Below are 13,780 nucleotides of genomic sequence, written 5' to 3'. Positions count from 1 at the left end.
CAACCCTTTTAGAAGATTTAAATGTAGTACCTTTAAAGTACTTACTTCATTCTACTTGCAAAAGTCATCGAGATGGCGGGCTTATCTTTTCGTTTAAGGCAACATTTAGTTAGTCCCAAAACCCCAATGCAATTTGGCTAGAAAATGCATTTGGAAATTGCAGAGGGACAGGTGGCTTGGAAAATGGGTTCTTGCATTTCATCTGCTCCTTCGCCCCTTTTCGCCTAATTGGGATTTCCCGATTTGCTGCTTAGTAAGTAAACTATCTGCACCAAGCTGTGTTTGCTTGGGGATCAACTTCTGACCGCACAACGCCGGTTTTGTGGCACAAAATCGAGAAATAAAAATTCAATTAAAATTCAACAAACAAACTGATGAAGGATGTGCCAAGCTTAAATGTGGGCGTAAGATATGAGAGGGCGGGGCCGGGGCGGTATACTTGAAACCAGCTGCTTCACTTGAACCAAAAATAAATCATCAAAGAAAACGCAAGCGGAGGCGGAGGCGAAAAGTAGGAGCAACACTGGAAAAAATCAAAATAAATTCAATACATATTTATGCAAATCCATATGCATTAGTTTAATTAAGTGAGCAAAATTTTAGCTAATAATAATTTGTATTTATTGCAAAGAGAAGCGTTCGCTGCTTTTCTAAATACATAAGTTTGTTCTAAACAATGCCTACATTTTCTGCCAGTGTATGTTAGACGAGAAAAAGGATCTGCTGGCGGCAGATTCGGCACTCGACGCTTTGCAAATTAGTTTCGAGTTGAGTTTTGGTTGGCGCTAGGCGCATTTCATGCAATTATTTAGTCATAATTAGCGCATAATAGTTGCCGGTTTTCGTCGGCGCAAAAACTTTGCTCATCTGGCAGTCCTCTCGCCAAATTCCATTCCCCATTTTCCATTTTCTGTGCGGCACAATTCATCATCATCATCATCATCATCGCAGCGGAAAGCGAAAGGAGTTGCCCGCTGCTCCTTTGGCAGGATAATGCCGGCAATGGATAATAATCACTGCACTTGCCTCTGTAATTGAAGCATATCTGTTTCCAACTCCAATTCGTTTCGTTTCGATACTCCGACTATTTGGCATTGCCATTAATTAAATCCTGATTTGAGTGGCACAAACTCATGCGTAAGTTTATTAATTAAGTGACAGACATTACAAGGTGCATTGCATTCCGGGCATACTCCATGTTCCGTTGGCAATAATGATGACGATTCGGAATTTGCAATCGTAAAATGAGAGGAAAATTCCAAGTATACTGTTTCCACAAGGGCGACCTCAAGATGATTCTTTATCCCATTGTGTTAACTCAAAAACGAAACCGAGGAAAGGAATAATTTTGCAAAAGAAGACTGCAGTAGTACCTAGAATCAAGGCTAAGTAGCTTCTTTTTGGGTTTTAATATAAACCAATTAGGTAGCCAAGTGAATAATGTTTGTTAAGCTGGAAAATTGCTTGTGCAACTGTGGATAGTTCGTGGTTAAACTGAATAGGTGACAAAACAAGCTTGGTAAGGTTATGCTTATAGTAAAGGTTAAACATTTTTAAAGTCTATTCTTTCAGAAATGGTTAGAGGGGGTTGCGGGGCCACCTGAAGCCATCAAACTGTCAGAAATTGTTTAGTTATTGATGGAGATGCAATTTTCCGTTCAACTTTCAGCGTAATTCCCACGGCAAAATGTTGCGTTAATCCGACTGATGTTGCCATCGATGGGAAAATAATAAAATATATATATATATATATATACGTATGTTTATTGTATAAATAAAGTCGTGACAGACGGCGGATGAAATGCGTTGCTCTATTTGCAGTTTAAATGCGGCAGTTGCAAGCGCTGAATTTTCCACCACGAGTTTGGGAGTTGACGCGCAGCCAATGCAGCTTGACACGAAAAATTCAATTTCCACTCGCTTTTCCTTTTCTTTAGCTGCTGCACCCGACACTCTTGTCTTGGGTGCCTCGATTTCAAATAAAACGAAATGCAATTTGATATTTAACGCGCGCTGCATTTGTCAGTCTCTCCTCGGCCTGTTTTCCGTATTTCTGTACTCCACTTTTTATGTTTTTCCTGTTTTTCCGTGGCGAAAGCACTTCATTGGCCTTGTTTTCTCGTAAACACTTTCCGGTGCCCACCACACTAGAGCCACGTTTAGGAAAAGCCAATGGAAAGCGCAATCTCGGCTTCACCTTAAATTGAAGTTTCCAATTTAACCAATTTTCAGCCAAAACAAAAGGCCAAAACTTTTGCAATTGTTACAACTTGATTCCGGCGAGCAATGCTCCAAATTAAGATTGCACTTATGCCAAGTGAGTTTGTATCATTCACTAAATACCACTTTTCACTTTATTTCTGAACTAAAATGAAACTGAACTGACGTGAAAAAGTGAAAACTATAAAAACGAGATATGATAAATAACATAAAAATCAAATTTCTTAGGTTTTCTATCAAAAAATTTTCAGTTTCCAGAACAGAACATTCGAAATATTGATCCAAATGTGGAATGCCATACCTCGTTGAGTTCGTAATTTAATTTCAAATCAAACTGTGTCCAAAAATTGGACTTCTATTTTTTTGCCATTTTTTGCAAATTTTGATGATGTTACCCCTTACAAAAACTGCGAAAATTTACACAAAAAAATATTTTCCTAAATCCTTCAAAAAGTGATAGGAATCGTTAGCCTTGGTAATTAGCTGCTCAACAAAGTTATTCTTTCATCTATATGACAATTTTTATCGAAATTATGACAAAAATTCCGTTTGTAAAATCTCGTCTTTGGCAAAAGCCGTGTTTCCAAATTTCGCACATCAAATAATCAAATTTTTTGCCACAACTTCAAAAATAATTACCTGAATATGGAATGTCATACCTCGTTGAGCTCGTAATTAAATTTCCAATCCAAATCCAAATATGGAATGTCATACCTCGTTGAGTTTGTATTTTAAATCCCAATCGATTTGTATTCAAGTTTGGGTATTCTAGGTTTTTTCAATTTTTCGCAAATTTTGATGATGGTACCAAGTGATCATAATCAGTAACAGGTGTATACTGAAAACCAACTGATCGTTGGTCACCTTCTGGAATTCCTGTTCGCCTGGTAATTTAAACCGAAAAATCAAACAATTTGCATTACAAAATACGCGTTTTTGTGCCGAATTTGTTAGATTTTTGGATTTTTGGTACCAAGTGATCATAATCAGTAACAGGTGTATACTGAAAACCAACTGATCGTTGGTCACCTTCTGGAATTCCTGTTCGCCTGGTAATTTAAACCGAAAAATCAAACAATTTGCATTACAAAATACGCGTTTTTGTGCCGAATTTGTTAGATTTTTGGATTTTTGGTACCAAGTGATCATAATAAGTAACAGGTGTATACTGAAAACCAACTGATCGTTGGTCACCTTCTGGAATTCCTGTTCGCCTGGTAATTTAAACCGAAAAATCAAACAATTTGCATTACAAAATACGCGTTTTTGTGCCGAATTTGTTAGATTTTTGGATTTTAGGTACCAAGTGATCATAATCAGTAACAGGTGTATACTGAAAACCAACTGATCGTTGGTCACCTTCTGGAATTTCTGTTCGCCTGGTAATTTAAACCGAAAAATCAAACAATTTGCATTACAAAATACGCGTTTTTGTGCCGAATTTGTTAGATTTTTGGATTTTTGGTACCAAGTGATCATAATCAGTAACAGGTGTATACTGAAAACCAACTGATCGTTGGTCACCTTCTGGAATTCCTGTTCGCCTGGTAATTTAAACCGAAAAATCAAACAATTTGCATTACAAAATACGCGTTTTTGTGCCGAATTTGTTAGATTTTTGGATTTTAGGTACCAAGTGATCATAATCAGTAACAGGTGTATACTGAAAACCAACTGATCGTTGGTCACCTTCTGGAATTCCTGTTCGCCTGGTAATTTAAACCGAAAAATCAAACAAGAAACAGATAAAGAATTTTACGGAAGCGGTCAAAAAAATTTAACTGGGCGTATGGAATATTAGAATTTGTTTTTTGGGGAAAGAAGCCATGAAAAGAAGATAAAAACTTTTTTAGAGCCGGTTAAAATAAATGCTTATTTTACATTCAAAGTAGATATAGCTACATATATCTCGGAATATATAAATTACAATATGTATAAGTACAATATGTATAAGGCGAAAAAAGGCGAAAATTTACCAAAAAATTAATTTTCCTAAATCCTTCCTTCCTTATGACCATATTTAGCCAAGATATGATGAAAATTCCAATCGGAAATATTTTTTTTTGCAAAAACACATTTTAAAATTTCACTAATAAAATATTCAGTTTTTTGGCCAAAACTTTAAAAGTAAGTGTCTCACCATAGAATATCATAGCTCGTTGAGCTCGTAATTAAATTTGCAATCAAACTGTGTCCAACATGGGAAATTAATTTTTTCGCCATTTTTTGTAAATTTTTTACAAAAAATGCGAAAAATTACCGAAAAATAAATTTTCCTAAATTCTTCAAAAACTGATAGTACTGATAAATCTATATGGCAAATTTTAGCAAAGATATGATGAAAATTCCAATCGGAATTGTTTAATTTATGCAAAGACCATTTTTCAGAATATTTGGCATAAAATAATCTGTTTTTTGCCCAGAACTTTAACAATAATTTGTAAGCAATAATCGGTTTAATAAAAGAACATAAAATGCTAACTACTATTACTATTTTCTTTAATTCTTTAGTAACATTCGCGAGGGCATCATCCGGTGCATTTTGGCCACGGACATGGCCCGTCACAATGAAATCCTCACGCAGTTTATGGAGATAACGCCCATCTTCGACTATAGCAACCGTGCCCACATCAATTTGGTAAGTCGCAGCCACCACATTCTCGACGAGAAGGTATTACCTTAGCTTTGGATATATCCTTCCGCAGCTCTGCATGATCCTGATCAAGGTGGCGGACATTTCGAACGAGGCGCGACCCATGGACGTGGCCGAGCCCTGGCTGGACCGCCTGCTCCAGGAGTTCTTTGCCCAGAGTGCGGCCGAGAAGTCCGAGGGATTGCCGGTGACGCCCTTCATGGATCCGGACAAGGTCAGCAAGCCGGGCTCGCAGGTCCGCTTCATCGGACTCGTTCTCCTGCCACTATTCGAGGCCCTAGGCGAACTGGTGCCGGAGCTAACCGAGCTCATCATCATACCCGTGCGCATCGCCCTAGAGTACTACAGGTAACTACTCATTTCTAATGCGAACTTGTGGCACAACATTTTGTTTAATTTTCGTATAATCCATTATCTAATCAGGCGCCTCAACGATGCCCAGACAAAAACGCGCAAATCGGTGGCGGACAGCAATACGTCTGCAACCTCCGATAGCAACAGCGGCACCATCGATTCCAATGCGGCGATGGTCAGCACTCCGGGCGGCGCCAGCGATAAGCTCAGCCTGGACAAGGGACAGGGCAATTCGCAGGGCTCCGGCGGCGGAGGAGGAGGAGGAGCCGGTGGTGCTGGCGGTGGGACAGGATCTGGATGCGGCGGAGGCGGCAGCAATGCCGCTGGTAGCGTATCGCCACAAATGCCGCGCTCCGGATCGGGGATCAGTGTTAAGTCGCGACGCAGCATTCCATCGCAAAAGTCCGCCTCGAGGACGTCCGTGGATGAGCCCGGAGGAATGGCGGCGGAGCTCCACGATTTGCCGGAGGGCAGCGAGAGCGGTGACTCGGAAACGGCCACCGAAGTTGATGTAAGTGCGCCAGAACTCTCTCACATGTGCACTATTGTGAACAAAATTTAACTACAATTCTATTAACATACTTACGAATAATTTAAAATAATCTTTATTTAATATATTACCCACCTAACGAAATCATTTAAAATATTTTAATATCTTTTCGACTGGCCAACTTCAATTCCTGCGTAGGAACACAAAAAATGTCTGTAAACCTGAAGTGAATATTTTAACGAAATCCAAATGGTATTAAATTTCATTTTTGCCGAAATATATTTAATGAATTCAGTTTGTGTTCTTAGTGTTCATGCCAATGCAAAAAAAAAAAGAAATATATCCTTTTAAAGAAAGTAGACTTTTTTATTTTGCTAAATATTTGTAGGCTTTAATGTGTGTAAAAATGCTTCTATTAAAATCGTTAAAAAGTAAAGAGAAAATTATGTAAAGTGTATTACATTTTGTTTTTAAGTTCATTCATTTCAAGACTCAACTTTCTCATCGTTTTAAGCTTTGAAATTCCATTAAAAACCTACTTTAAACTGACACGAAGTAAAGAATACGGGTCAAAGTTTGTTTAAGACAATTACATTGTGCACGGCATATAAACTAATCAGAATTTTCCGTTTACATTCGGTTTTTGCAGGTGGCCGAGAAGACGTCCAAGTTCAAGGTGGACACCGAGGGCAGCAGCAACCGGAGCAAGTCCTCGCACTCGACCTCACGGAAATCCTCCCGCGAGAAGCGTCCCTCGATGATCGGCGAACTGTGCAGCAGTGGCGGTGGCCAGCGGATTCGGAACTCGTACGGCAACATCCACGGCTATCACAGCAATCGCTGTCACTTTGGCAACAATCGGGCGGTCAGCCTGGATCAGTATAGTAGTGCCGGTAACAATCGCCGCCTCTCGGACGGACTGCCGCAGGTGATCTCGGACAGCAATGTTTTCTACGGCCGGCACAATCGGAGCAGCACGGAGACCACTGGCGCCGGCGGTGTGGCTGTTGGCAATCCGCAGGACACCAATGCGAATACCAATCATCCGGTCGGATGTCAGCTGAAGGAGCTATTGGCCCGCACCGAGGCGGAATCGGAAGGTGAGGGCGATGGCAATGGCAGAGAGGACAAGAAGATTCCATTGGTCATACCGTCGATGCCGCAGCTGGCCACATCATCGAACGGTAACATATCGCCGACCCTGGTGGTCACCGAGCAAATCCTGCCCAGCAACGGCAGCACACGGAGCAGCGCCAGCAGTGGCCGTGGCGGCTCCGGAGTACCTGGAGGATCGGGTGGCTCTGGGATGCCAGGACCATCGGCCGGTTCTGGAAGTTCCTGGAAATCGAGACTGCGCCAGTTCTCCGATTACTTTAGCTTCAGCTTCGATAAGAGCAACAAGCGCTTCGGCAGCACACGTAGTAGTCCGTGTCCCGGTTCCAATTCCAGTTCGGGACGGACCAACAACAATGCCAATGGATTGGGTGAAAATCAGGACGGATTGGGAGCAGGAGGAGGCATAAAGCCGGGCATGTGCTGCACCACCATCACCAATAGCTCAGGATCCACGGTAAAAGGCGAGACGAGAGGAGGAACCGCAGGCGCAGGCGGCGGAGCTCTGACCACCATGACCACCGGAAATGATGCCCATCAGCGCCATCGCGCCTACAGCCTAGATGTGCCCGGCATGATGAGATACTCCTCCAACGACAGCAGTCGCCATCCCAGCAACAACACGCTTCAGAGTGCGGGTGGCGGTGCTGGCTTGACCACCGGATTAGAGGTCACTGCCCAACGAGTGCCGCCCAGCCTGAGCGTGGAAATGGGCCTGGCCAGCGGCTCATCATCAGAGGCGGGCCCAAAGATTTGACAACAGGGGAGCACCAGGCAGGATGCGGTAGCCATTAGCAAGGGCTACGACGGGGCCGTTGAGCAACAGGAGGTGGAGGAGGAGGAGGAAGAGCAGGAGGACGATGACGAGGATGAGGGCCGCGAGGAGCACCGCCAGCTGCAGCGGCATCAGCAGCAGCCGGACGCCTCGTCCAGCTGCGAGGTGTCCTCCATGTCGATGACCGTGTGGTCGGCGATTGGTCAGCGTTTGAACGCCCTCGTCTGCCATTGCTGCGAACGCAAATTACCGGAACCAGAAAATGTCTAAGTGGGTGGAAAGGTGGGCCAGGCTTAAGCCACAACCCATCGCCACCCATTCAAGATGCGATCAAATGCCCAATCCCCTGCCCTCAATTTTAGCAGCTGGGGGTTCCTTGGCTTTCACAGCCTTTGACGACTTTGCCTGGTAGCTTAGGTTTACGTTTAACTCCTAGCAAATTACATTAGGTTTCCACAGATTTTACTCTCTTGTTTTGTTTTTTTTTTTTTAATTAAATATTATTTTATATTTTTATCTTGTTACCTTTTAAGTATTTTTATTTATGTACATGCGCATACACACACACACAAATATATATACATCTATTATTATTGAACTAATTTGCTGTTGTGTGGGTAGAAAAACTACGAGCTGCATAAACAAATTTGAAAGCATTGCATAACGTTGGTAGTTCGTGAAAGATCATATCAAGCGAGCTAAATGCACTAACGACATTGCCACCGATAATAGTTCACTACTAAGTCAGCATGCCAATGAAAGAGAACTAACTTGGTTAACTTCTTTGATTCTGATGAATACTGTTTTTTGCTGGGAATTCCTTGTTAATAGCTGCATGGCAGCAACTTTCAGAAAATCAACAATGCGAGGCGTCCATGATTCCAGACACCAAAAAAAAAAAGGAAGTTGGGGCCTTCAATTTCGCTCCCATGCGAAATTCACGTCTAATTACGCAAAACAAATTTGGCCCATTGAAGTGCATGGTACGGGAATATAGCTGCATCGATGTATGCAACAGGCATGGTCGCTGGATTTATCCGATGTATGTAGATTCAGTCCCAGTCGACTAATTCCATTTGCTTGTAGCTCGTTGCTGTTCGCCCGCTTTTTGCCCAATTTTTTTTCTGTTCGTTTGGTTCGATTTTTGCACGTGGGATGAAAGTCGCTGCAGCGGGATGCCCGCAGGAGCAATGTCCATGGCCAAACGATTGGATTGTGCAGCCGCAGCTGTTGATGTTGCTGCTGTTGCTGCTGCTGCTGCTGCGGGGGCATTGGTGTTGCTGATGACGCTGATGGCAGCACTCAATTAGAAGGCACTGTGGGAGATGCCGTTCTTTCGATTATGCACGATTTTCCGGCAGCAACTCTCAGCTGCTAAATACGTTTCTAAAAATGAGAATCCTTTGGGAGGTGGTGTTGGGCCAGCAGACAAAAAAAAACAACAAATATCAATTTGCATTCAAAAATGGAAACACGATTGAGGCCAACTGCATGCATTCACATATCCCAGAAAAATGCAGAGAATATGAAAAACCCAAGTTAATTATAATCAATGTACATTGCTGTATGTAATTATGTTACATATAGTTCAACACACTCTCACACACACACACACAGGCGAATGCAAAAATGATTGCATACTTTGCAGGGCGAGCTCTGATTGGCGAAGACGAAACTTGAATTCAATTACGATATGGCAACGCAGAGATATATAGAAAAAAAAAAAGAAAAAGAGCAGATTTAATAAAATATGTACTATGCTGAGGCGAGACCAAGCTGGTCCTTGGATACAGATAAAGCTATATTTACTGAAACAATTAAAAAGAATTGTATTTTTTTTTTTTTGAATGTGTGTAATTAAGTGAGCACTTATTGAGCGTTCAATTCGATGAAAGTGTTAAGAGGCATATTTATTCGGTGTACATTTGGATGTCTAGTGAATCGCAGCTAATACTCTTTACTAATTGTGCATTGTAATTGCAAGCTGCAGCATATATGTATGTACCTAGATGTGTACGTGTCATTTTCTCTCTAAGTTTTGTGTACGTTTGTTGTAGTGCGTAAGTAATGAAGTACTAAACATATATGTATATAACATGCACATACATATACACATATATATATATATGTAAACCAGAATGCATCAGTGTATGCCCGGCTAAGTAATTCTCTGCGTGTGGATCTCCGCTCGTTGTGTGTTTTCTGTAGTTAGACTCGAGACTAGCAGCCTAATTATAAGTTTATCGAATGTATTCGTGTATGTACCTTCCAGTCCCCGCACTTCAAACAGTTTTCTGTTGGTGGCCCTGCGAAGACTGAGCAGGACACTATATATACTACACATGGCGCCCGAGCAGGGACTGCATGGCATGCACCCAGCATCAACTAGCTAAATGGTAAATGAAAACAAGTAAAATCCCTTGGCGGCTAACTCGACTCCTAGATGTAAGACTCTACCTAAACAAACCACTCGAAATTAGCTAACACTTCAAATTGATTTGTTGCCTTATGATACTACAACTACTACAACTACTACTGTACTGCATTACAGCTGTGTGAGTGAGTGGGTGCTCGGCGCCGGAAAACTCCACTTAATTGGTCACAGCGTTTTATATTGTTCATGCCACCAACTTCCCTTGTTTGAATGACAAAACATAAAGACTAAAACTTGAATTTAAACAAAATCAACAACAAAAAAAAATATGAAAAAAACCAAACAAAAGAACTTTCCAACAAAACCAACTATACATATAGATACAAATATATATATATACATACATAAATATTTATCTTAAAGATACTACAACTACAAAAATCGTAAAAAAGAACTCTAGGTGTTTTACAAATGCATAAAACAAAAAAATAAATGGCAACTAAACCAAAAATAAAACCAAATGTAAGCCATTTCAAGCATAACTAAACTAGTTTAGAGCCCAGGCAAAAAAGATCGCAAAGCAAGCCAGATGTTGGCCAAAACCTAATATGGATGAACAAATTTGACAGGCCGAAAATATTAATGTCCTTGCAATGGATCGTCAGATATCAATAACTAAATCTTTTAAGTCAATTCAAAGTATTTAAAAAATGAGAACCACAAAAAAATGGCTGACAGTTTTTAATGATTGACTTACTTGCTAAATTGCATCAAAAAAAATATTTCAATAAGTAAAGACAATAGGTGAATACGCATTAATATAAAACAAATATATAATAGATGTTTACTACTTTGGATCATGTTCCCTATAAGTCTTTTTTTTAAGTCCGACTACAATTTTGAAATCATCTCAATTAATAAATTAAGAATTAGATTTTATTAAATTGTTTTCTATGTTGTCAAAATAATACAAAGAGTACACAACAAATAATGCGACAAAACAAAAGAATTGATTTGCCTGTGAGTGTATGACATTAGGATATCAAAATTCTGTTATCGATACGTTTGCCAAAAATTGAACGATTGACAGCTACACGACTTATATAAACAACTCTGATCGAATCGCTAAAGAGCATTGCAGGGGCATTCCTATCGTATTTCGGCAATCACGTAACTATTTAGCGTACTTTTTGGCAGTCAATTAAATGCTTCCCCCTTCCCAGTTGGTTAAATGATATATGGGAGAGATATATCGGATAAGATCCGATAGCGATAGATAGAACAAGTTCCAAAAAACAAATGCTTGTTCGGACCTAATCAAATATTTAGACAAGGATATGAGCAATTTGGACCAACTTGACTAAACCCTTACACTTAACCCTTGATTTCCGTACGAAACCCCTGCAGCTACATATTTATGTATAAATGTATGTGCAAAAAGGTTACGGTAGCGATATCGACTACGATAACGATTCAGTATATGTACAAACATAACACACACGCAGACACACCGACACGGACACAGATACAAATACAAATACAGAAGTCTTAGTATGCAGTTCAACGTATTTAACAATCTCGTAGGTCTAAACCATAACTACCTGTCGACTTACCGATCTACATTGAGATCAACAATATCAGCTTAAAAACAAAGAGCGGATTAGAAGAGCACCTATGTAGGAACAGTGGGAATGGAACAAGAGAAACGCGAGGAAACGGAAAAGGAACCGCATGCATCTTACTTTATACTTTTCTACGTGACTTACAACTCGAGCCGGAGACGACAAACAACTAGAAAACTAAAAATAAACTTCCTAAACGGTTTCCACAAAAACACAAGCCTATCACACGCCCTAAAATCCACGCACACAAACGCAGCTTTGTCAATGAGAAAATTTCTTACAAAAGAAGTAAATCAAACCATTACAAAGTTGGTCCAATAATCAGTTCAGTGTGACCTTTCACACCGACGATGTGACCAAGCGTACATCTGATTCAAATGCGAACAGTTTTCTGGCTTGATTGTAAACAATTTCTTGATTATTTCGAAATAATTTGACCTTAGAACTCATTGACACTGTCTGTCGACTAATCAAATGTCCAGGCAAGGCATCCAACCACCGATAATGGACCACACCCTGCACCAGATAGATAACCCGTAATAACCCGAACCCAACTGCTTAACCCTTGAGAGCCTTGACCGCCATCTAAACTTGGTAAAAAGCGTTACTGCTACAAAACAAAAATGCAACATATATATGTGTAATTACTAGTGACCCTCCTGAAAAACTGACAAAGCCTTTACTCCAAGAAAACACACACAAAAAATACGAAGACTACAATTTTACTATACAAAAACAAGCGAATCGAGATCTTTAAGCGAAATTTTAAGAAGAAAGTAAGAGAGATCCTTGAACAGCATTCTTCGGCAGGCCGAAGTTTAGATGCTCTTTCAATGCCCACACACATATGAACTAAGGAAAGATCTATTATATATACATATAAGCCTGGCCGCTTGCTCTTCAGTGTACTGGAACGTTTTTTTTTCACCTCCCATGTTGCAAGACTTTTTAAAAGTGAAAAGAACCAGAAAAAAAACGGAAGTACTGGAGATACCCTTGCTAGATAGCGAAAACCCATAAAGATCCTCAAAAACTATCATTTGCAGGGGCATCAACAAGTTATATAGTATATTTTCAAATTTTATGTCAATGAATAGAAATGGATATATACATACACATATATATACACGCATACCAAATAGAATCATAAATATATACATACAAATAGTTATAATTTGTAAGTAACAACAGAGATCAGATCGCCAGCAAGCCCCATACCTTAAGGATATTTCTTCACACAAATACGAAATACGGCAGACACACATCCCAAAAGTAGTTGAATTCTTTACGATGATCGAGTAATAGGGATCGGGCAATATTATCTCAGCAGAAGAGCAAGAATTGAGTGTAAATTAAACAAATTCAAGAACTAAAACAAATATCCCTCACCATTCAAAGGCAAAAGTTATACAGTTCATGCAAGAGATAGACATACAAACATACATATATGGAAACAAACCAAAGAGCATGAGGAAAACAAAGTGCTGAGCAAAATTCGATGTGAAGTAATAGTTATTATATATATACATACACACCTATATACAAGCCTAAAAACATTTAGATGTAAAAAGCTCTTGGCACCCCCCTAAATAAATGAATCAAATATCGCTGAGTCACCCACACAGAAAAGTCAACATGGGTATACAACTAATAAATCAGCTAAGAAACGAGAAATTCAATGAAACTTTTCCGAAAATGCATTTAAATGGTAAACAAATATTTAAATGAGATAACTCAACTTGTATTTAACACTTAGTTATGTCCAACTCAGATTAATGGCATACAAGACAACTACATACAGAAAAAAAGTAAACACAGAGACAGACAGACCGCGATACCAAAGGACTACTCAAGGACACACCAATACCAATAGAAGAACCTACGAGACAAACACGAACACACGGACACACTCACACACACAAGTATTTTTGTGTAAAGTATAAAACAGAAAATATGAACTAATGAATGAATATGAAATATATTGAAATAAAATCATTTCCAAACTACTTATTAAAAATGTTCTGTACGCTTTTATTGGGACAAAGAGCTGAGTATTTTAAAATCTTTGACAGCTTACGAAATAAGTTTGAAGTTTCGTAGTTGCCTTTTTTTCATTTTGTAGTGTTATAATTTATAATTGAACGCTTGAAATAATTCCATTTTTATAACAAATTCATTT

At 39.8% G+C, this 13,780-nt stretch overlaps 1 protein-coding gene across 1 annotated transcript in view; it reads left to right on the top strand.

Moving 5' to 3' along the window:
* The window catches only part of LOC6725898 (high affinity cGMP-specific 3',5'-cyclic phosphodiesterase 9A), a 44,602-nt gene extending 30,995 nt beyond the window's left edge, over window positions 1-13,607 (top strand). Inside the window, exons 5-8 of the mRNA XM_039296970.2 lie at window positions 4,732-4,858; window positions 4,926-5,221; window positions 5,297-5,738; window positions 6,367-13,607. Coding sequence (XP_039152904.1) covers window positions 4,732-4,858; window positions 4,926-5,221; window positions 5,297-5,738; window positions 6,367-7,587 — 2,086 coding nt within the window. The 3' untranslated portion in view covers window positions 7,588-13,607. The remainder of the gene's footprint in view (window positions 1-4,731; window positions 4,859-4,925; window positions 5,222-5,296; window positions 5,739-6,366) is intronic.
* The last annotated feature ends 173 nt before the right edge of the window (window positions 13,608-13,780 follow it).

This window comes from Drosophila simulans, chromosome X (genome assembly GCF_016746395.2).
Source record: "Drosophila simulans strain w501 chromosome X, Prin_Dsim_3.1, whole genome shotgun sequence".
Classification (NCBI taxonomy): Eukaryota; Metazoa; Arthropoda; class Insecta; order Diptera; family Drosophilidae; genus Drosophila; species Drosophila simulans.
The sequence above is the reverse complement of the archived record's forward strand: the minus strand, read 5'-3'. Positions and strand labels throughout refer to the sequence as shown.